Source organism: Eublepharis macularius, chromosome 19 (assembly GCF_028583425.1).
Source record: "Eublepharis macularius isolate TG4126 chromosome 19, MPM_Emac_v1.0, whole genome shotgun sequence".
NCBI classification, from domain to species: domain Eukaryota; kingdom Metazoa; phylum Chordata; class Lepidosauria; order Squamata; family Eublepharidae; genus Eublepharis; species Eublepharis macularius.
In genome coordinates, this window is record NC_072808.1 from 2,702,328 (window position 1) to 2,727,041 (window position 24,714).

Consider the following 24,714-nt stretch of genomic DNA (forward strand, 5'->3'; position numbering starts at 1 on the left):
GAGATCTGATGAGATCAGGCTCACCTGGGCTATCCAGGTCAGTGCACAGAAAGACTAAAGGAGTAAAAAAGACAGCGACTTGGTTGGATTTTCCTCCTAGCAGAACTAGCCTGTGAATTAACTCGGAGTGAATGTCCTCTTCCTATAAAGTTAAAGATCCATGAAGAAGAGACAGCATATGTGCACATACACACTTGCCATAAATGGGCATTTTGGCTGGACGGTGCATCAAGTGAGGAGGCTTGGATGATGGGCCCAGGGGCATACTTACAGTATATATTTAAAAAATATTTATGAACCACTTTCCCCCAACAAATGGGGCCAAGACAGTTTATGAGGCATGCTACTGCATGCATAATAAAAAGGATAACACCTTCAGAAACAACAAGAGGGGTTGATGGGTCGGGCCAGGGCTAAGTTTTTCTGGCCTGCTGTTTGGAGGTTCTAGCTGGGGAGCGCAGCTATCATATACCCTTGAACGAAGAATGGTGCACTCCTTCTATCTGGGATGGTCGTCCTCTTCCACCGAGCGTGCAGCTTCGGGAGGGACGCACATGGAGCGGTGAGGGAGGAAGGGGGCACCCCCTCTAGCCAGCCAGATCAGCCGAATCAACCCTGGCGATCAGTGGGGTGACAGATGTCGCAGCCAGATCGCCCTCACATCCTGCTGTTTGCGCTTATGGAGCCGACATCCAGATTTAGACGCATCTCACCCATTCGGTGGGTTGCTCCTTTATTTCCACAGCACCAGCAGCACTTTGCAGAGTGTCAGCGGGGAGGTGGCTAGCTCCCTGAACACAATGAGCTTACAATCTACCTTTCAAAAGAAGGGAAAACGATGAACGGAGAGGCAGGAGAGGAAGACAGTCCAGGCAAGGATAATGGGAAGAATATGGACACAGATGCGGGTATATGAACAACCTGGACCACTCTGTGCACAGACGGAACACTTTGTTTTCCCACGTTCCTTCCTGTTTGCACAGCCCCTGGAAAGCTCATTCCCAGAGTGAAACAACTTCATGGAGGAGCAGCCATACAGGTTGTCAGGGATGGAGGAAGGACAAAGAGATGTAACACCCATGTCCCATCTAGCCCACTGACCGTCAAGGCCGTTCCTCTGCCTGGCTCCTGCAACCCCAGAACTGATCATTCTGGGAGTTGGAAAGAGTTGTAGAAAAGGAGGAGGTTGTGGGGAAACTCTGTGTGCCTTCTGCACACAGGTGGCGCAGTTAAGGGGCCGAGGCCAGACTTCACAGGAGAGGTGGGATTGAGATCTTGAGAAAGAAAGAGAAGGGGCCATGCAAGTAGGTGTGGTGAGAGGGCATTCTAGCCACAGGGATGGTTTACCTCTGGCTCAAGGTACTGGGCATATATGCCCAGAGTATTTACATGGCTGCTGGGTAGAGATAGGGATGCTTAATAATGTTGGAGGCCAACCCATAATCAAACGTGTTTGCCATGTCATGATTGCTTAAAAATCCACCAAATCTGTGGAGGAGAGGACTATCAATGATAGTTATGTACTGGCCCTGCCATGAGTAGGGCTTCAGTTGTAGATGGATACTGTAGGGTTTGCTCTCGCACGCTAACCCCCCCCCCCAACAACCTCTCCTGCAGATTTTTAAAGAAAGGTCGTAAAAACCTTTGTTTGTTGCTTAGGTTTTGTAGCACAAGGCTGCCAACTAGAAAGGGTCTTACTTTTTTGGGGGGGGTCTAGCCAATGATGTCATTATTACATAGTTGGTGACACAGTGACATCACTTCTGGTCAGGGCTTTTTTTCTGGGAAAAGAGGCGGTGGAACTCAGGACCACACGATGACGTCACTTTGGGTCAGCTGGAACAAGGGGGGAGTTTTTTAAAGTTTAAATTGCCCTCGGTGAAAATGGTCACATGGCCGGTGGCCATTTTCAAGAGGTGCCGGAACTCCATTCCACGGCGTTCCTGCTGGAAAAAAGCCCTGCTTCTAGTTAAACTTTATGGTTTAACTTTGTAGTTTAACCACAGAGTTTTCAGCAAATGCTAGAGCGTTGCCCAACATGATAACATCACTTCTGGGTTGCGCTGTAAGTGATGTCATGGCATTGTCACAGATGCAGATTCCCCCCCCCCCACACACACACATTTACCCAGGAATCCTTCACACACTGCCCAGCTGAGTAATAGTGGGGGGACCCACTGAAACAGGAGACATGATCTCGTTGTTGTTGCGAATCCTGTACAATTCCCCCCAGAAATATGTGGAGATGGTTTATGCCATGGGATATCAATATTTTAAAATGTTTTATGCTTATGTATGCCCAGAGTGCGTGGGTGGTACATCAGTTATGGAAATAAATACACAAGCAGATTCTACCGGTAAGAAAGTCCTTCTAGATCACTGAGATGCCTGCATTTTGGAATTAACAGTTCACAAGCTCTTTCTGAGGGCATACTAATAGACCCTGTGGATTACCCCTTATTTTCTCCTGTTCACTAAATTTAACAAAAGTATATCTGCTTTCTTCTAGTAGTCATTGGAGGAAGTGCAAATAAAAAGGTCTAATACATTGTGGCTGCAATACTAAGAACACTTCTGAAAGCAAGGCTCGCTGAATTAAACATGACTCACTTTTAAGTAGACCTGTTTAGAATTGCTCCAGTTGCTTAGTCACTCTAAAATCAAAGCCCTTATCAAGAGGTGCTTTTCAATTGTGTGAATGAAGCTTTCTTGGACACCCAAGGGCCTGGAGCAACCCATGAACACATATGTCACGAGCGGTGATCTTCAGCATGGCACCCATTGGTGCAGTGTGCCCATTGGAGCGTCTTCCCACCCATGTGTTTGAAGACAGTGGATGGAGCCTTTTCCTAGCAGGCCTGCCCAAGAAAAGCTCCTCCCATCTCGCCCCGCTGCCAATTAACTGGGTAGCTGAGCCAGTCTCTTACATCCAGCTGATGGCGGTGCCCACCCCCTCTTCACAATTCCAAAGGTTTCCAGGGGCTCAACAAGGTTGGTGACCCCTGATATAGGGGCTACGGAAAGCCATCTGCTTTTGCATTCTTAAATCCCATTGATTTCGGAGGATCTGAGCCAAAACTGCATGGCTACACGCTAACTCACCCACTGCTGTTTTGTCTCCTATGGGATGAACCTGACCTGCAAGAGGCTGTCCAATGCAACCAGCAATTCATCATGGTGCTGGAGAGGGGGCAACACCAAGCTCAGCTGCCCTGCCATCCCCCTGACCAGATCGGGGCCTGCCTGCTTTGCCCTTTCTAGAGCCCATTGTTTTCCCCCCCACAATGGGCTTTGTTACTAGTTGTATATTAGCATTTTGTCATCACAACTGATTTGTGTGCTAGAAGTATGGAAGGGTATAATGGATCTACCAGGTTAACAAGCATTTTTTCCTGCAATGGGGGAGGGACTTATTTATTTATTTACAAAATTTATACACTGCTTTTCTGCCCTTGTCAGGGCCATCACAGTAGCAAACACGTTAAAAACATACATCATAAAATTTTTTAAAAACAATTAAAACCAAACAAATATATATCATTCTAACAATTAAAACCGAATTAAATTACAGTACTTCAAAATAACAAAAACAGGACCTGAAGGAAGGGTCACTGAGGGAACACCAAATGAAAATGGCAGAAAAAGGCAACAGAAGGGGACAGGAGTTTCCCAGGGGATTCTGTTAGAACTGCTGCTAAGCCTGCTACCTATATTGAAAGTGTTAAACAGCAAAAAGCTGGACCATCACATACTATAACACATCAGCTCCAGCTTTTATATCAGTTATAGGTATAGTTTGTTTTCAAACTGTTCTGACAAACTGACAGAGTCATGGCATACCCTTACATATCTGAAAATGCCAATCTAGGGGAAAAACCAAACTCTGTGCATTAGATGAGGATAATTGTTTGAGAAGGAATAGATACAAATATGATTCATGTTCTTGGGAGAGTGCCCAAATGTTAATCTGTTAGCAATGAATATTATTAAAACATCAAAGGGATGTCTGGATGTATGACCCTAATAGAACCACTCCCTGCCTTATTTGGCTATTTGAAAGATTCTAGTGATGTTAGATAAATTAGGAAAGAGTGCTCATTAATTAATAGTTGCAAGTCTGGCAGTTGTACTAGGACAGAAAAGGCAAATCTGTCATCATTAATAGGCAGAAGTTATAATGCATGTAATTGTGTTGATTCAAAGTAACATCCAAAACCTCAAATCATGTACTAGTTATTAGTAGGTACCACCAAATAATATAAAACAATTTGCAGACTTTTGAACTCTTCATCAGGCTGCAACTTAACAGGTGCATGTGAGAGAGGATGTTTCAAGTAGAAATGGGCACGAACCAAAATACGAACCAAAATTAAGCACGAACCAGACCAGTTCATGGTTCATGAACCAGAGGTTCATCAGATCCCATTTCTGACGAACCGCCATGAACTTTAGGCTGGTTCGTTTGGTTCATTTTTTGGTTCGTGACTGCAGACAGCCTGGTGCCAATCAATCAGTTTCCTAGGCAACAGGGGATGGACTTCCTGCAGACCTTCTGCTGACCCGGAAGTGGCCTCCTGCTGATTCGGAAGTGACCTTCTGCTGGCCCAGAAGTGATGACCCGGATGTGACGTTTTTACAAACCAAAAAAACCAGTTTGCGAACCAGGGGCAGGTTCATGAAAGTTCGTGGTTTGTGAAATTTGATGAACCACGAAATGTATGGTTCGGTTTTCCGGTTCATGCCCATCTCTAGTTTCAAGCCCTGATCTCACAGCTATTTGTCTATATTCTGTCTAGAATGCTAGTCAGATTTGAATAGTTAAAATGGTGCCGGACAGAGCTGGTGTAAGGTTCATTTTTGACCTTCTCAGAGGAACAAAGGAGAACATCAGCCTCCAATTGAAAATATAAAATCTGGTAATTGATTATTCCCCTTTTACCCCACTTTTCCTCCAGTGCTCAGCGCTACAAGTATTGTTCTCCATCCCCATTTTATTCTCATTACCTTCTGAACTAGGTTAGTGTGACAAAGTAAATAACCCAAAATCACCAAGTGAGCTTTGATGGCAGTGTGGGGATTTTAATCCAGACCTCCCAAAGCCTAACCCAACACTCTAAGCACTGCACAAGACTGCCTATCTAACACCAAATGGAATAATCAGGTGCCTTGAAAAGCTGTGAGCTTAGGAAATAGACAGGTTACTCAGAGCCTGGGATACAGGCTATATGGTTAAGCCATCAGATTTTGTGCATATTACGGGGGGAAGGACGACAAATAGGTCATTTCTTTTTGTAGAAATGTACTGTATTTGTAATATTTCAGAATAGCAAAACAGATGATAGTATTCAACTACAGACTGTCTTAAAGCAAGCTACCATGTCACTTACCATCTCAGTATTTTTGTCACTGTACTAAAAGAAATCCAAATAGAAATATAGTGCATCATTATAGAAACTGGAGGCAATACATAGACAGGCAATTAGTCAAGATTATCTGAGGTGTTGCAACTTTGACTTTAAAACATGTAAGTACTCTGATGCCATAAAGATGCTATTCAAGGACATTGCCATGAAAAGAATTAAGTCTGCTTAATGTAATTGCTCACATTGTTTGGTAAGTCGGTTCCAGGAAGACTGCATTTATTAGCAATTGTTAGATGTATACTACGGGTCTCACCACACGAGACAAAATACACTTGAATTACACGGATAATTCAAGTGTCTTTTGTAAATCAAGTGTATTTGAGTGTAGTTCGAGTGTAATTCAAGTGTATTTTGTCTTGTCAAACCACACGAGACAAAATACACTCGAATTACATGGGTAAATCAAGTGTATTTTGTAAATCAAGTGTATTTGAGTGTAATTTGAGTGTAATTCAAATGTATTTTGTCTTGTCAAACCACACGAGACAAAATACACTCGAATTACACGGGTAATTCAAGTGTATTTTGTAAATCGAGTGTATCTGAGTGTAATTCAAGTGTGTTTTGTCTTGTGTGGTTTGACCCCACATCACTGAACATAGAATCCCTAACAGCAACCACGTCATACTGACACAATTTGCCTGATGTTCATGTTATTATGTTGCCCAGTTCTCTCTATGGAAATCCAATTGCTCTTGGAAAGTGGTTTTTTAAATATCTCAGCCCCTACTGTTGATCATGTGCCATGTGCAGGTATGTATCATATGCAAATGGGCTGCCTTACTCAGTTCAATGAAAGGAGGGCACCTCTACTTTTTTTTTAACCATTATATTTTAATTTTCCAGATGCAAAATATAAACACTTTTCCAACTTCAACATTTCCAAAATCTCTACTTTGAGAAGCTGCTTTCTCTAGCGAAATTCGTTTGACGATCTTATCCAGCAAAATGCAAAGAAAAGCTATTCCTTCTAGGAATGCACGAGAGGAGCTCTTGTGCCTGCAAGAAATGGTACGGCAAGGAGGAACTGGATAGTTTATCCACAAAAGAGTGTGCTTTTAAAACCAATATCATCACTTTTCATCTTCATGCTTTAACGTGTATTGAAAAACAAACTCGGGGTAAGCTAAATCCAGATAATTCTTCACTGAGTTAATATTAAAAGTGAAATCATATAAAAATATCAGTAAATATTCATTGACAAATAGCCAGTGCCATCCTCCCTTCCTCAAGCGCCTTTATGGATAAGATAATGGGTCAATGAAAACGCAAGCTATTACAGCATTGAGAGCACCTGCATGATAAATACATTTCATCATAACAACTAAATAATACATTTCATAATGACTTTCCTCACACTCCCGTCTTTTCTTCTGTCATAATCATCTAGGCGGCTAGTTTCTTTTTTCTTTTTTGCTCCTGTAGATTGTCTAGCAAATTTTAGAAGTGATGTTTACAGTTCAGTGTCTATCTTTCTATCTATTGACTCTTTCTTCATTTATCTGCTCATCTCTGCATCTGTCGCATCTTTCTAATCTTCTGTCGGACACAGACACTAGTCTTTCTACCCATTCCACAAAGACCAAAAAAACAACAACATTTATTGATCATTGCATGAATGATCATGCTGCAACGGAGCAGATAATCTTGACGGTGTGATGGCATATTTGGTGCATCTTGTTGCTGGGGAAAAAAACCCAGCTCTGGAATTGTATCTATCCACCATCATCCATCACCATGACAGCTGAAGGCCTCACACTAGCATTCCTGCTGTTTCCTTGCTCATCACCTGGTGCATAAGCAGAAATGTCCGCTTGGCTGTCCATCGCCAGGCGATTGTCCTCACAAAATCAGTGTCCGCAGTCTTAAGGTTCCTTCTTTGCTGAAGCTAGATCCAAAATGAAAGGAACTGCTGCTATTGCAAGAAGAATTTACAGATGTCCATGCAAGAACCCAGCTATATCTTCTCTGGCAACTTAAAAAAAAAATTATCAAGGCAACGCAGATCCTCCTTGAACTGCAAGTTGAGAAACTACTCCTAAGGAGCCAAAGGCAATTTTCCACACAGCGGCAGATTTAGGGTGTAATCGCGGGCGTGCTTTCGAAATTGTGAAAGCCATGTTATGGCTTGGCATTCACTACAGCAGTTGCCTGCCATGGGGTTTTTACAATTAGAAATGCAGATGAAGATACTGATAGATAGGGCCTCCATTGAGACTAAAGGGTGATGCACTGGTGTAAATCAAAAAGTCTACTCTTTAGACACAATAATCATGCTTGAGATGTCTTAGTCACTGAAAAGTTCTTGCATGATCACTGGTTCCCATCATCACCATCTTCTCTCTGGCACTGAAAGGGTGTGCTAATGGGTAGGGTCAGTGTTTGGTAAACTGGAGATGAAGATCTGTCAACCACACCAAGCCATGAAGACAATAAAATGATATCCTCCTTCCCGCCCATGCAAAATCTAGCCCAACACCTCCCTGAAACAAATAAAAGGGAGACTCCTTCCAGCTCTGGATTCAGAGGGACTCGCTTCCCTTGGGCTCTGCATGCACTTTTCCCTTTTTGCATTACAACTACTAAGCTTGGTCGTTTTCTTTGCTACCTGTTCGACTTTGAAGACACAGTGATGTCTTTCCAGACTGTTTATTCGTCCTCCAAAGGGAGCAGAAGGGGCTACAGCTCATGTTCTGCTATTGGTGGCGGAGGAGGTAAACGTGGCTTTTCCTCAGGCAGGGGATTTGGAGGTGGTGGTCTAAGTGGCCAATATGGAAGCAGAAGCCTCCATAACTTAGGTGGAACTACAAGGATTTCCTATGGCCGGGGTTATGGCGGAGGCATCTGTGGTGGCTTTGGTGGTGGAGGATTTGGTGGCTATGGAGGTGGAGGAGCAGGTGGCTATGGTGGTGGCTTTGGTAGTGGTGGTGGCTATGGACGTATTGGTGGTGGCAGTATTGTTGGTGGTGGGATAAGTGGAGGCTATGGTGGCCTTAGTGGTGGAGGCTTTGGTGGATATGGAGGAGGACCTTTTGGTGGCCCTGGAGGCCATTTTGGAGGACCTGGAAGTTTCGGCGGTGGGCCAGGAGGCATCCGTGATGTCCAAGTGGATCCTAATCTTCTGCGTCCAGTCCGTGTAGACATTGATCCACAGATCCAGCATGTAAAAATTCAAGAGAAAGAACAGATCAAGGTCCTCAACAATGAATTTGCTTCCTTCATTGACAAGGTGAGTTGTCAGAACAGCAAGCGGTACAAGTTTGATACTTCCTTTGGATTGCATGTCAATTTTTTTTTTAATTGAGACAACTTTGTTTTTAATAGCTGAGCCAAAGGGCTATTTTATGTTAATTAGATAGAATTTATACTCAGAAGACGTTTTGAGACTAAGAATTCACCATCTATAGATCAAGGTTCAAATAAAGGTCTCCTACATAAAAAAAAACAGCACCAGCTGGTGCCAACTGAACTAGGAAGTTCTCATAGTTTTGAGTATAGATGAATAGTAGTGAGTATGGAGAGAAGCTTATCTTCTGACGTTTGCCAGCAATGTTGAGCAAAATGAAAGAGAATTTTTTTCGAAGTATTTCCATGAATTGATCCTCAGAGGGCCAAGCTACACATGACGAATGACACTTGAACGGCAAGTGGATTGAGCGGAGGGCAAGTGAACAGGGAGAAATACACTTGCCGTTCAAGTGTCATTCGTCATGTGTAGCTTGGCCCAGAGTTATAGTGATTCAAAGCCCAAGGAATTGGCCCAAGGAGGCTTAAAACATGCCAACATCTGTCTGAAAAGAAAATGTGCCATTACAAATACAGTTGCTACCAAAATTTTGTCTGTGGTGTGATTAGAAGAGAAACTGGGGTGGGGGGGGGCGGGGTTCTACTCTGCTGAAGCATCTACGGGCCAAGCTACACATGACGAATGACACTTGAACAGCAAGTGTATTTCTCCCTGTTCACTTGCCCTCCACTCAATCCACTTGCCGTTCAAGTGTCATTCGTCATGTGTAGCTTGGCCCTACAAAATTTTGAAGGAAGTATCACAGGCAAAAGTACCAGCCAGTATCATTCTGAACCACTTAGGTTGTCACTTGGCTGGACTATTCTTGCCTATCAGACTATAAATAGTACTAGGCCAGAATGATATCGACAGGTTTACCTATCCATGCATGCTTATGTTGGTCATTTGCTGCCTGTAGATTAAAAAAAAAAATTCTAGCATTTATAAAGCCTTCATCCAGGCTAGTGGTCTTTTGCAAGCTTGGGCTAAAGCACAGTTCCGAAGTGAATTTGAAAGTTCCTTCTCAAGAGAAAGAGAACGGAAGCCAGAAGAGTTTGATAAGAATAGTGAAGATTCTTAGTGGAGCGGGAAGTCCGTACAGCCTTAAAATATTATCAAAACATTCCCAAAAATGAAATTTTATCATTTAAAGTTTTTTAAAAAGAGGGAAATGGGATGTGGGTTAGGGGTCAACTTCCTTGCAATTGACCTTTCTAGCGAAAATCAGCTCTCTGTTCATACCGGATGTCTTCCAACATGCCATGAGGACAACCTCTCCAGTGGCTTTGATGTCTACCTCTTGGGTTTCAGGTCCGATTCCTAGAGCAGCAAAACAAAGTCCTGCAAACAAAATGGCAGATCTTACAACAGCAATCACAAGGACTAGGCCCAAGGCCGAACCTGGATGGTGCCTTTGAGAGTTTCCTCAATAATCTGAAGAGGCAAATTGACGACATCCGTAGCCGAAAGGCACAGATGGAGCCAGAACTTCAGAGTATGCAGCACTATGTGGAAGATTTCAAGAACAAGTAAGAAACAAACACATCTGAATCTCATAGTGCAATAAATGTTGCATGTTCATAGATCAGGCCATAGATCACAGGGACAGGTGATAGCTTAGAGGGAGAGCACCCACTTTGCATACTGGGTTCTATCGCCAGTATCTCCAGTTAAAAAGACCAGGTGCTATGAAAGACCTCAGCCCAAGACTCTGGATGGCCATTGCCAGTCAGAGTAGACTATACTGGTACATCAATGGCTGGCCTCTGCAGCTTCTTATGTTCTTCATATCATAGCCACAGTCCAACACAGTTAAATCTGTGATGTTTGCCCATGGATTGCAGTATGCGTGGATGTGACAGACAGGTCAAAGGTTTGTTATGCACCCCTGGATTTTCTCTAGCATAAACAAGTACTTATCCTAGACAAAAGCTAGTGACTACTGGCAGGCCATTTCAAAAGGATGTGTATCCTTCTGTAAACCCCAGGCTAAGAGTGGCAATGGGTGTGATGCCATTGACTCTTGGTCTACACCAGATAAATGGCTCTTACAGTTGAGCTTAAGAGGCTGTCCGTGCATCAGCACATTTAATTCCCACAATACACAGGCGGACTGCTTTAGCTTGTACGCGTCTCCTGCCTCCAAGCAAATTGGCAGGGACAGCTGTGTTTTGTGCAACCAGCACTGCTCACTTTGCATTGTAGTCATGGAGGGAAGGCAAACTTTCCCCTTTCTGGCCCACTTTATATACTCCAGTTGCTCATGTTAACTCAGGTAGGGGCATTGCTTTCTGGACATGTCTAAATAATTGGTACCAGTGATTAATTTCACTCCTCATCATAAGCACATTTCAGTCCTTCTGTGGAATGTTCATATATTTCCCTTCATTCTCAGGGCCAAGCTACACATGACGAATGACACTTGAATGGCAAGTGTATTTCTCCCTGTTCACTTGCCCTCCACTCAATCCACTTGCTGTTCAAGTGTCATTCGTCATGTGTAGCTTGGCCCTCAGAAACCATTAATAGGGAAAAAAACCCCATCACCCTAGGATGAAATGGGGGAAATGCTGTTTCACAAATAATGCATTTCTTGCATAGGTGTTTCTCCAGCGTGAAAATTTATACATTTCTTACATGTTAATATTTACATTTTAGGTAAAATGCATCTTATAGTAATTTTATTTATATGCATGTAATTATATTTTTATTTTTAATGAACGGTTTTGGATTGTGAAGGCCTATGGCCATGTACAATACATTCAATTCATTCATTCATATGTGTTATAATATGCCCTGACCTGGATAGCCCAGGTGAACCTAATCTCGTCAGATCTCAAAAGCTAAGCAGGGTCAGCCTCGGTTAGTCATTGGATGGGAGACCTCCAATGAAGACCAGGGTTGCAGAGCCAGGCAATGGCAAACCACCTCTGTTAGCCTCTTGCCATGAAAACCCCACCAGGGGGTCGCCACAAGTCGCTATGACTTGAAGGCATTCTCCACCACCATCTTATGGTGCATGATGTTCACGTGTCTATTTTGCCTTACAATACACTTTGGCCCATATCCCTTACAGCAGTCCTAAGCAGAGATGCATATTTCTATGTCTATTGAACTCAATGAGCTTAGAAGGGTGTAACTTTGCTTAGGGATTGCACTGGCTTGTGAAAGCTGTTAGCTGATAGGCACACACAACAAAGCACTTTCATATGCGTGTATGATGGGTGGTGACGCAGATACAAGATACATACAAAATTCCTAAATATAATAACGTGTGTACAAATTCCTTACCAGTCAGACACTTCAAAGTCTCAAAAAGCAATTGTGTTCCCATTCAGTTGTCTGATTTTAACAGCAGGCTAGAATCGGCATCTGTCAAATATATTAATGTTCAAGCCAAAGGCCTTGGCATCATAAAAAGCAAATTGATATAAAACATAATGACACATAATGACTGCATTATAAAATGATTCATTCAGAGAATAATAACTAGTAACAGTGCAGGATATTCACTGAGTCATGGCTCCGAAAATGTGCTGCACTTGGCTCTTAATTTTCCATACAGCTGGGGACTTGCATTAATAAATAAATGCTTCGGCTGGGATATTTGAACTGGTGCAAGATGTTAAATCTGTGGGGTAGGAAAAACTGCCTCGTACACATTTTATTGCCTGTTTTGGTGATCCTGAAACACGTATAAGGTTTATTTTGATCTCATTATAGCCATCTTGTATATCTGTATCTTCTCTTGTTGATTTTAAGAGCAGCCACAAAGTAAAAAAAAACCAACAATGATAATATTGCAAGAAGAACTCACGGCGTATTTTAAAAATTTCCTTAAAACAGGTATGAAGAAGAGATCAACAGGCGTACAACTGCTGAGAATGAATTTGTGGTGCTGAAAAAGGTGAGAAGTGGAATGTGGCCGCATGCTCTAAAATAGAGAAGGCATAACCCAGTGGTAGAATTTAATGGGGCATCAAGGCACACCGTCCAAATGGTTTTCTCCCTATGTGCACTTCTTTTTAGGGGCACTGGTTAAGGACTGATTCAATTGTATCGGTGCAATAATCTTATACGACAATTGGTACAATTCTGCACCGATTGACTCCAGTCTAAGCCCTATTATTAAACTGGACTAACTGTGGGCCAAGCTACAAGTGACGAATGACACTTGAACGGCAAGTGGATTGAGTGGCGCTCAAGTGGAGGGCAAGTGAACAGGGAGAAATACACTTGCCGTTCAAGTGTCATTTGTCACTTGCAGCTTGGCCCTTCTCAGTATGAATGTGTGGATTTTTCACTGGTATGCAGCTCTGTAGCTGAACCTTCTTGCTGGCATGTACAGCGCAAATCTAGGCTACACACTTTCTCCTTGATATCTTAGGGCCAAGCTACACATGACGAATGACACTTGAACGGCAAGTGGATTGAGTGGAGGGCAAGTGAACAGGGAGAAATACACTTGCCATTCAAGTGTCATTCGTCATGTGTAGCTTGCCCCTTAGCTTCCTATATTCAGAGATCATTTGACATGGTTGGGCCGGGGGGGGGTACTTTCCAGGACCTATATGCATTCTGAAATGACAGTCAACATGAGGACAAAACCATAGCCCTGCTTGTACGTTTCATCACCTCTCAGTTCACAACAGTCCAGTGAGCCAGCCAGCATCCATGTGTAACTCACCATGAATCCTCAGTGGCCCATATGGAAGATCTTGGAAATAAGGAATTACATAGGGGAACTGTACTGTACCAATGTCTAAACAGATACATAAAAAACATAGGGGCCCTGCGACTGGGACAAGCATGCTAGGAAGCAGGGAAAGGGCCATGTCTTAAAGACAGAGCACCTGCTTGGCAGGTTTAAGATGCCAGGTTTAAATCCCTGCCGTCTCCAGGTAAAAGGATCAGGTAGGAAGTGATGTGAAAGACTTCTGCCTGAGACCCCGGAGAGCTGCTACCAGTCTAGTAGACGATACTGATGGACTAAGCTTCATGCATTCACACATGTAGAAAACACTTTCTGTTCAAGTACTGCGTCCTGCACATTCAAATCTGCATGGAGAGCAGTGGTTCCTGCTTAAAATGAGAGGCCAACTAGAAGTCACATCATCGTCTGACCTGGGAGTCCCTTTCCCCTAATTGTAGAGGTGGGTGTCTCTGAATGTAATTAGTGGTCAGAGAGGAAAGAGTAATCTACACATATTCAGCGATGCTCTCTCTATTGCTTCAAACCCCGGGGTGCAGCTCGGGCACTGGGAAGTGGAGCCTGAAGCTGAGCCCTGCTGAGTCATGGCTCCAGCAAAGCGCTGACTAAAGAGCCAAGAAGGGGAACATGAAAAACTTCTGTGCAGACATGCCTAAGATCTGCCTTGTGTGTTGCAGCAGGAGATAACACCGTGGGAAGTTTTAAGCATCATTGTTTCCATGTGATGCTGCTTGTGGCTAGATGGCCATTAAAGCAATATCGCTGAAGTAAGGAACCATGAATTCTCTCTTGTTTCCCTCCCAGGATGTGGATTGCGCCTATATGACCAAGTGTGACCTGGAAACTAAAGTCGGTGCTTTGGCAGATCAGATCAGATTCCTGCGGGCCATATTTGAAGAGGTAAACGAGTCTTTCCACTCTGTTAGTTACCTGGGGCTTTCTTCCTAACCCCTTACCAGTCTCCAAATTCAAATTTGGCAAACCCACATCCACTTCTTAACATAAATTGTATATGACAACAACGACAACAATGAAGACAACAACATTCAATTTATATACTACCAGGACAACTTAACACCCACTCAGAGCAGTTTACAAAGTATGTTATTTTTATCCCCTCAACAATCACCCTGTGAGGTAGGCGTGGGGCTGAGAGAGCTCTGAGAAAGTTGTGACTGACCCAAGGTCACCCAGCTGGCTTCAAGCGGAGGAGTGGGGAATCAAACCTGGTTCTCCAGTCCCACCGCTCTTAACCACCACACCAAACCGACTCTCACAGCTACTCTATATGATAGAGTGGCATATCATTTCAAATAATTTGGGGGGCAGAAGAAAATATTCTCCCTTCTTCCATTTATTCCTCACAATGATTCTGTGGGAATAAACATCAAACATTTTCTCCTTGGTGCAACTGTGTAGTGGGTTCGGGTCTCCAAGTTTCTAGTCTGACACTCTTATCACTACACCACGCCAACTCTCTCATTTTTTCCTCATTCAAGCTAAATGGGCCCAGTGGCCATATACATTTTATTCTTCTTGAATGGAAACCTGGGGCTGTGATGGGTATGGAATAACAGAGGTGAGGCAACCATGGCTAACTGATGGTGTTACCTTTGGTCCTTTACAGCAATTGTCTCAGCTACAGACAGTGGGTCATGACACCTCAATAGTTGTGAGCATGGATAACAATCGCCACCTTGACTTGGAAGGCATAATTGATGAAGTCAGAAACCAGTATGAAGAGATTGCCCGCAGTAGCCGAGCAGAGGCTGAAGCCTGGTATCATACCCAGGTAAGTAATGAAGCAGAGACAGGAGGGGAAAAAAGCTGACTTGGCTTGTCTAAGAAGCCCATATTTTCCTTCTATGTAAACTTTTCAAAGATTGTCCAAAGGAGACTAAAGTCAGGGCTTCTCATCCACAATTCTTGGTCTGACTTAGGTGGCCTGTAGGAGGACCGAAGACACCTTCACACTATACTAACATTGGTTAAACATTGGGTTGGACTAAATTTTCTGTCAGTAGAACATAATGTTCCTGCCTCTGCCTTCCCACACTACCCCACCAATCTCCATGAAATGCTGCTCCTAAATGAGTTTGGATCCAACCCAATGGCTTCCTCTTCCCAATTTGTTTCCTAAGAACTGCAGTCCTGTGAAAAAGGAAGGAGAGGTGATTAAGGTTTTCTAACAGAGACTGCTTAGCAGCTTCAACAAACTGTAATCTCTAAGATTCTCTAGGGGAAGTGATGGCGGCTGAAGCGATAGCAACAGGCACAAGTTCAGCCTGTCAATTAGGTCTGAAATGCAGGCCAATCAACAGCTGTTCAGTCTCATGCCATGAACCAAACCAGCTGTGTCACCTGCAAACCGGCATGTTTATCATTTATTTATTTGTTCAGGAGAGTTGTCAAGCGGTGTTTTCCAAAATAATTGCCCAAATTGGCTCACGACAAGATAAATGAAATGTTTTTTTAAAATTCTAAAATGGCTAAAATCCACATCAACTCAATAGCAGCAAGAGGTATGAGGGACAGTTTCAGTAGAGGTGAATAAAACAGCTTTGGGGTGACCAGTGTAGCGTTTGTACATGGAACAGAATTTTATTTTGTGTGCCATTAGTACAGCCATACAGCATACAGTCAGTGGCCCTCTCATTCAAACTCTCAAATTAACTCGCTAGATTTTTATGGCATATCTACCATACCAATTGGCCCTGATCTGGATAGTCCAGGTGAACCTGATCTCGTCAGATCTCAGAAGCTAAGCAGGGTCAGCCTTGGTTAGTAATTGGATGGGAGACCTCCAACGGAGACCAAGGTTGCGGAGGCAGGCAATGGCAAACCACCTCTGTTAGTCTCTTGCCATGAAAACCATAAATCATCTATGATTTGAGGGCATTCTCCACCACCATACCAACTGATTTAATAATCATTCCTTCTCTTCAAGGAACCCTAGGAGGAGATATCTACTCTCCCTGACAGTCCCATTAGTATACATTTTTAGCCGTTTGCTGTTTCTATTGTGATCCATATATATCTGACTGAACATGGTGAAATACAGAGGGATCTTTGCATAGTTTTTAAAACATGATTTTTGTGTGACAGTATGAAGCTCTGCAGAACACAGCTGGAAGAAATGGGGACAGCCTACGTAACACCCGACAGGAGATTCAAGAGCTGACCAGAGCCATCCAAAGACTGCGCACTGAAATTGAGCATGCCAAGAAGCAGGTATGGAATATAAGCGTTCCAGTGGGTTTAAGGTTGCAAAGTGGCCTTTTTCTGTGTGTGTGGAGATCAGTGCATGGCTACAGAGAGTAGATGGAAGGGGCCATAGTTTAATGGTAAAGCAGGTTCTTTGCATACAGAAGGCCCCAGGTTCTGTCTTCAACACCACCTAATGGTTGGAAGAAGATTTGATGGAGAGCTATTGCCATCTGGAAGAGACTGTTCCCTGACTCAGCATTTTCATCATCTTTGGAACTGATCTGAACTGTCTAACGCCTTCCCAATTGCCCTTCCAGTATTTCAACCTTTTGCAATTGGGGAAGAGTTAAAGAAAAACAAGAACAGATGCTTCGTTTGACTATTGCATCACATTAAGGCAGGCCCTGTGCACACAATGAATTACGCTGAGCCAGGCGTGACGCTGTTTGAAGTTGCGTTTCCTTGAGAAACTTAAGCGGCTCAGTGGTCACACTGTTGCGACTGGGACATGGGACACTAAAGCCAGAAGCACAGGAAGAAAAGGCTAGGATGAGATGCCATTTTGGCCCCTCGCTTAAGTTGCCCATGCAGACACCAGTAAGCACTCTGTTCTCATTCCTGTCCTTGTCTGCTGCTCAGAGCCAAACTACAAGTGACGCCTGACACAGGTCGGACACTTGTCAGCTTCCCACAAGTTTTGATGGGAAATGTAGGCATCCTGGTCTTGCAGCTTGGCTCTCCGACTGCTGTCCAACGGACTTTTCAACTGTCACTTGTCCAACATTCCGCCAAGCTGCCTACATTTCCCGCCAAAACTTGAGGGAAGTTGACAAGTGTCCAACCTGTGTCAGGCGTCACTTGTAGTTTGGCTCTCAGATGGGGGGAGCTGGCTCAGGGTAAAGATCAGCTGGGCTGCACCAACAGGTGTATCCCAGGAACAAAGAGCTGCTTTGCAGATGTGCCCTTGGCTTCAAACTCAGCAACAGAGAGGGCTGGCCTGCACTTTCCCTTCTTGCTACACAGAGACTGCTTGAAACTGTAGCTTTTTCATGCCTTCTCCAGGTTAATGCCATAATGTGGTGCATCACGTGGTTGTTTTGCATGATATGAAAAGGTCCCATCCCAGGAAATGTACCATGCCAGGCTCCAGCAAGAAATCTTCTGACGGGAGAGGTAGACATGACCTTAGAGAGAGGTTTCTGGTCAGTTTTGAGTTAAATAGACTCCTGGCCTGTCTGGCTACAAGGCAGCTGCTGATGGACTAGAACCTGAGGAGCATGTGGTTCAGTGTTAGAGCATCTGCCTTGCATGCATTTCCCATTAAAAGGATCAGAGAGTATGTGATGTGAAAGGCCACAGCATGAGTCTCTGGAGAGATGCTCTGGTCAAAGTAGACAGTCCTGATTTTAATGGGCCAGTGGACTGACTCAGTGTTAGACAGCCTTATGTGAGCAGGATTCAAATTTCATTTCAGCTGAGAAGCTCTTCAGGTGGCCTCAGGCAGGTCATGCTCTCTGAGCTTTAACTTCCTCACAGGAATGTTGTGGGGTGAAACTGGATTGAGAAGCCATGTGCACTACCCTAAACTCCTTGGAGGAAAGGAAGGACACAACTGGGATAAATCATATTAAGAAGTCTCTCCGATTAGGGTGAAACAGGAACAATTGCCTCTTAGCTCATAAAGGTGCTGAAGCCAAAAGCAGTAAAAATGTCCTCTTCATTAAAAACAAATATTTCATTTTATAATAGCTATTGAACAGAATTACAGGTTTTAAAACAATTTTGGTTTATCACTGGCATTTAACAATTTGACCTAGGATAACAATAGGAAAGATTATGCGTCAGGAGGACTTAATTTGATCTGGGGCTTGCCTGGGCTCAGCCTTGGAACACAAGAGCAGTAAGGAAGACATTTCTAAGAATGTCTGACCCTCACCCCAGAGCATCTTCAGCCAGGCTTCGTGCATCTTGATATAAGGAACAAGGCCCCCAAAGTGCAGGTTTTGTCCTGCATGCAAGCTCCACCCCCCTGCTTATCAACTTTTTAAAATGAGCTGTTTCCCCAATTCTTAATGCGTTAAAAGAGGTTCCATAGCCTGGGCTGCTCTTAGGATAGCCAAATCTAACGTGGGAAATACCTGGAGATTTGGGGGCAGTGCTCAGGGAAGGTGGATTTGAGGAAGAAGCTCAGCTGGGATGTGAGGCCATTGACTCTGCCCTGTGAAGCTTCCATTTCCCCCAGGTGAAAATAAGCCCTCAGCATCCCCCTCTTAGGGAAAAGATGTGCAGAATAATTCAGAAAATGCTTTGTGGCCCTCCTGAAGGGGAACATGTCATGTTGGTGGGAATCAACTGCACAGGTAGGCCAAGGATCAAAGCCCAAAATGAAACATGAACCACAGTCCCAGAAGAGCATCTAAAATTCATCAGAGTGTGATGTCTTGGGAACTCCAGGCCAAGCAAGACAAGGTCACCAGTCTTAGAAGTTTGTTGGACATAGTTTTAGATCTCCAGGACAGATAGGGAAGAAGCTCAGCTGGGTCAAAAATGCTAGGCTTTCCAGGGGCAGGCAGGAGCGAGACAATCAGGCCAGTCTTGAAATCGAAACCAGCAGCCTTGCTTCCAGAGAAATCTGGGCTCCTTTTTCCTGGGAAGCTAATCAATGTATCACAGGCTAACTAACAACAGGAGAGGCTCGGATACGACTAGAACAAACAGCTGTAGCAAACATCGGCGGAAAGAAGCCATGGCGGAAATCCATATTTTTCTTCCCTCTCTTCTCTTGTAGTGTGCTCAGCTGCAATCAGCCATCAGTGAAGCTGAAGAACGTGGCGAGTTAGCCTTACGGGATGCTAAGCAAAAACTGGAAGAACTGGAATGTGCTCTGCAGAAGGACAAGGCAGAATTGGCTCGCCTCTTGAAAGAGTACCAAGATCTGATGAATGTCAAACTTGCTTTGGACATTGAGATTGCCATGTACAGGAAACTGCTGGAAGGAGAAGAGAGCAGGTAAATTCATCGAAGAGCTTCACATGTGGATGGTTTAAACAGGGCCAAGCCCTGTCCTCAGGGTGTTTCCAATACCACTGAAGGTTAGATTTAAGTGTCAGACACAGAAATCCAGCCAAGATTGCATAAAAATTCAGGAAATATCCTACAAATAGTCAAACGGCACTTGTTTTTATTTTTTGTTTGTTTGTTTGTTTATAGTCTGCCCTTTCCACTAAGACTCAAGGCAGATTACAGTATGTAGATGCTTTAGGCTGATCCTGCACTGGGCAGGGGGTTGGACTAGATGGTCTGTATGGCCCCTTCCAACTCTATGATTCTATGATTCTAAAGCAGAGCAATCAGATGGTATAAATTTTGCACTTTTCTGTTGCTTGGATAATCTGGAACCACCTTTGCATTTTCTCACTGCCGTGGAACAGCATTCTATCCTCTCAACTGGTTTAAAGTGTGGGGGTTGATCGGGGCGGGGGGGGGGCGCAGACAAGAATTGTGGTACAACTCTGGGCCAAGCTACAAGTGACGAATGACACTTGAATGGCAAGTGGATTGAGTGGAGTGCAAGTGAACAGGGAGAAATACACTTGCCGTTCAAGTGTCATTTGTCACTTGTAGCTTGGCCCTCTGATAACTTTTGGGTTCCTTCCACTCTTAGTAGCATGATTCATAAATGCTAGAGGGGACAATGTATGAATGAGCCATCAAGTCACAACCAACTTATGGAGAGCCCAGCAAGGGGCTTTCAAGGCAAGTGAGAAGCAGAGGTGGTTTGCCATGGTCTGCCTCTTCAGAGTCTTTCTTGGTGGCTCCCCATCCACATACCCACCCTCCTTATCTTCTGAGACCAGGCAAGATTGGGATATACCGTGCCCCCTTCCCTCCAGAGAAGACTACTATCACCCAAAAATATAATTAGGCCTATTGGAGCAATTATATTTTCAGTCAAGGGAAGCTTAGATTCAATGAATGACTTATGTTTCTTGTTTCTAAACAGATTATGTGGCCAAGGATCCCAGGTTCACGTGTGTAAGTAGATTTTACCTTTCTCCGTCCTTGATTTTGCACCTATTCTTATGTCACGAAACTGTGTGTGAGCATGCCACTAAACCTGTGCTTCTCTTACAGCTGTGAGGAGCAATGTCCACCGATATGGTGGTGGTGGAATTGGCGGCGGTGGAATTGGAGTTGGAGGACTTGGAGGAGGAATGGGAGCTGGTGGACTTGGAGGTGGAATGGGAGCTGGCGGACTTGGAGGTGGAATGGGAGTTGGTGGAATGAGCGGTGGAATGGGAGGCGGTGGAATCTGCGGCGGAATCGGCGGCGGAGGAATTGGAGGTGGAAGCTGTGGCTATGGAGGTGGAAGTGGAGGCTATGGAGGTGGAATTATAAGCGGAGGAGGTGGAGGTATCATTAGCGGTGGTTCAGGAGGCTCTTACAGCGGAGGAGGCGGTGGATACTCAAGTAGTTCAGGAGGTGGTTCCAGAACAACCATAAGGAGAACCACCACATCATCCACCAAATCTGGTGGAGGGTATTAAGTGTCCCAGCATGTCCCTGGAAAGGAGCTTCTCGTGGCAGCAGCACAACACCTTCAATCCCATCGTGGTAATCCAGAAAAGAACAAACTGTGTCCTCTTTCGATTCCCCAAAGGAAACCTGCAATAAGGCACCACCTTCCATCTTGCTTCTGTTGCTTGTTGCTTAAAACATGACCAATGGAGGAATGTTGTCAGTAGAGAATGGTAATAAAATGAGCAGATGTCATTTATGATACCAGCTAGAAGAGATTTGATTAAGATCATGCATATGGCGGTGCCTCGTTCAATATGCTGTATATTTTTGGCTTTGGGGGGGAGTGGCTATCAGATGGCAATATGTATAAAAATGATCTTTCCTTCTCTTTCTTGAGGCTTCTTCTTCCAATAGTTTGTTCTCTTTGGGTGCTGCTGTGGTTTCATGTGTCACCGAAAATATCATTGGGCTTCCATTGTATTTTTCTGTGATTGTTTGGACAAGTCAAAATGGAATTACTGGGTTAGAATTACTCTTATTTGCTTGAAATTATCTAGGTAACTAGATAATTTTTTTTATAATGAAAGGCGCGAGCTTTTCTCTGTTCACTAGAGGAGTGTAACATGGTTCTGCAGAAGAATACCAAATAATATTTACATCATTTGGAAAGCCATTTTTTCATAAAAACAGAGGTCATGAAAAAAAAAACATTCTTATGCCAATTCCAGTTCTTATGCACCTGTCTTTATTTCTCATGGTCTGTTTCCATTTCTTTGGAAGTGGCCATTCTCAATAAACTGCAGTCAAATCAGTTGTTGTCTTGGTGTTTTTTATTGCTATATTTAAGGCTAAAACAAATCTGGGGAATTTGTGTACACAAACAAGTGGAGTTTGGCTGCAAACACTTGCCATTTCTTGCAGCGCAGTCCTTTAAATTTAGTGTGGCTGAGTTCAGGAGCATTAACTCTCAAATAAGTCTTCATAAAATCTGAGTATTAATTCGGGTGGGTTCCCCCCTCTACTTGTGGACAGTTCCTCCTGGTGGATGATAAACAATGTATGAGTTTAGAAAGAAATGCAAAAGGATTGAATTTTGTCAAATTACTTCATAATGACCCTAAAACGACCTTAAAATGCACCAGTGTGGCTTACAATTTAAGAGCTCAAAGCAGAAATTCAGTGGATTTTAATGAGAGAGTTAGGCGATCTCAGAAGCTAAGCAGGATAGGTCTTGGATAGTCATTGGATGGGAGACCTCCAGTGAAGACTAGGGTTGCAGAGGTAGGCAATGGCAAACCTCTGTTAGTCTCTTGTCTTGAAAACCCCACCAGGAGTCACCATAAGTCAACTATGACTTGAGGGCAGGATTTCATTTATTCAAACGCATGTTTAAATTTTCTCACTTCAATTATGCCCCACTTTTCTTTCCATTGGGGACCCAAAGCAGCCTACATCATCATCCTCTCTTCCAGTTTATCCTCACAAATGACCCTGCGAGGTAGGTTAGGCTGAGAGTGTGTGACTGGTCTGAGGTTATTCAGTAAACTTCTATATTGGAGTAAGGATTCAGACGTGGGACTCCCAGATCCTAGATCAACACTCTAACCACTACACCAATCTTGCTTTCATCTGATGGAAATCACCAAAGCTTAATATAAGTTCATCATCATTAATTGGATCCTGTCCCACATTTTGAAAAGTGTTTATTTAAGTCTGGCTGGAAAGTACACTGAAGGGGACCTAAAATGCTTACCATTTTTTGTCATGCTTGAGGCTAGTGAGACATAATGTGTGGCCAAAGGGTCAAACTAGACATTATGTTAGAGTTGCTAATTGTTTGCTTCTTGTGGGAGAACCTCTGCCATCCCCACACCACTGCTCAATGGGGAGGTGGGGGGCGGGGGGAATGGCATCATGTGATGCTGCAACATCATTTCTGTCCTAAAAACTGGAAATGATGTTAGTATATTGTGCAATATTCTAGAAATCCATCCCATCAATTTTGTCACCTTGGTACATGTCCTTCTGTGTTTACAAATGCTATTCCATTAAAAAATGGTGGTATCTATGGAGAGACCACCCAGTGTTCAAGGACAAATCCATCTGTCATTAAAAGGGATTTCATAAGACTAAGGGCCAAGCTACACATGACAAATGACACTTGAACGGCAAGTGGATTGAGTGGAGGGCAAGTGAACAGGGAGAAATACACTTGCCGTTCAAGTGTCATTCGTCATGTGTAGCTTGGCCCTGTGATGCGCTTGCCAAACATGAGGACTAGAAACCTTCATTCAAAAACATGAGATTCTCAGAATTTCCACACTTTGTGTCATATGCTAAGTCTATGTCTAGTTGCAGTTGACTGTGACAAGAATTGCAACATGCAGGTCCCAACGCTCATAGCCGTATGGCAAATGTATTACGTCATCCTCGGCATTTATCAAATACATTCCAGATATATCATCTGTAGGATCTTCCACTAGTGTCATTATTTTGCTGATTGAATGACTCCCACACAGGATCTAGGATCCGTAGAGTAAGGGAGGGAGGTCTGCTATCGTCAATCTGCAAGTAGGCAGATTAATATACCTGCCGCCCTGATCGGAAAGCCTTTCAAAATACTCCCACCCAAGGAAAACATTCTCACTGCACATCTGCATGACTCAAATAGCAAAGATTATGACGAAATTGGCCCAACTGCCTAATTGTGTTAAATAAACACAGAACTCCATATAAAATGGGGACATAATTATTTTCAGATAGGGTTGCCAGCCTCCAGGTGGTAGCTGGAGATCTCCTGGAATTACAACTGAACTCCAGGTAACAGAGACCACTTCTCCCGGAGAAAATGGCTGATCTGAAGAGTGAACTCTATGGCATTATACCCCACTGAGGCCCATCCCCTCCCCAATCCCCACCCTCTCCAGGCTCCACCCTCGAAATCTCCAGAAATTTCTCAGCCTGGACTTGGGAACCCTATTTTCAGAGCAATGTTTAGGATTCAAAAACCTGCTTTCCTTTTTATGTTATGAAAAGGCGCTGGAAAGTGGTTAAGGATAAGCCTTGTATATACAACATCCCAGATTCAATCAAACTCAAACCTCTCCAGTTTTAAAGTAAAAACAGAGTCTCTGCACTGTGGAATTCTACAGTTTGGCTGCTTAAGGAATAAGTTTACTTCGAGGTTTGTTAATTAGGAAAAAAAATATAAGATTTTAATGGTAAGAGAACTCCATTCTAGATAGGAGAGGCAGAGTAAAGGCTTCTAGCTATCTATCAAAGCTAGGATGGAGGGAGATTGCAGTAGCCCTCATGGTGGACAGAGGATGGTGGAGAGAGAAGGGAAGTGACTGGAAGGAAGCGACCCTAGGAATAGCATTCTGCATAAAAAAGGGACAGGTGCAAGAGTGGACAAAGGAAAGGCCGGGAAACAGCCTATCTAGCCCTGTACTGACTCTCTACTGCCCTCTCCTGAGAGTCTTTCTACACAAGACATCTTACACAGGGACACTCAGGTGAAAGATCTTACGCTTGTTCTCTCATTATGGATACACATGCACTGCTAG

General features: G+C 43.8%; 1 protein-coding gene across 1 annotated transcript; it reads left to right on the forward strand.

Annotated features, from left to right (window-relative positions):
- The first annotated feature begins 7,925 nt into the window (after positions 1–7,925).
- On the forward strand, positions 7,926–21,959 carry LOC129346179 (keratin, type II cytoskeletal 5-like). Its single transcript, XM_055003487.1, has 9 exons — positions 7,926–8,652; positions 10,021–10,238; positions 12,556–12,616; positions 14,225–14,320; positions 15,048–15,212; positions 16,526–16,651; positions 19,416–19,636; positions 20,631–20,662; positions 20,762–21,959. Exons 1-9 carry the CDS (start codon positions 8,056–8,058, stop codon positions 21,172–21,174), a joined length of 1,929 nt encoding a protein of 642 aa, XP_054859462.1. The 5' UTR covers positions 7,926–8,055; the 3' UTR covers positions 21,175–21,959.
- Positions 21,960–24,714: the final 2,755 nt, after the last annotated feature.

Coding starts and splice junctions, on each gene's coding strand:
- LOC129346179 (XM_055003487.1), top strand. CDS start 8,056: ATGTCTTTCCAGACTGTTTATTCGTCCTCCAAAGGGAGCAGAAGGGGC. Junction 15,213..16,525: donor AAGCCTGGTATCATACCCAG/GTAAGTAATGAA, acceptor TTTGTGTGACAG/TATGAAGCTCTGCAGAACAC. Junction 16,652..19,415: donor TTGAGCATGCCAAGAAGCAG/GTATGGAATATA, acceptor CTTCTCTTGTAG/TGTGCTCAGCTGCAATCAGC.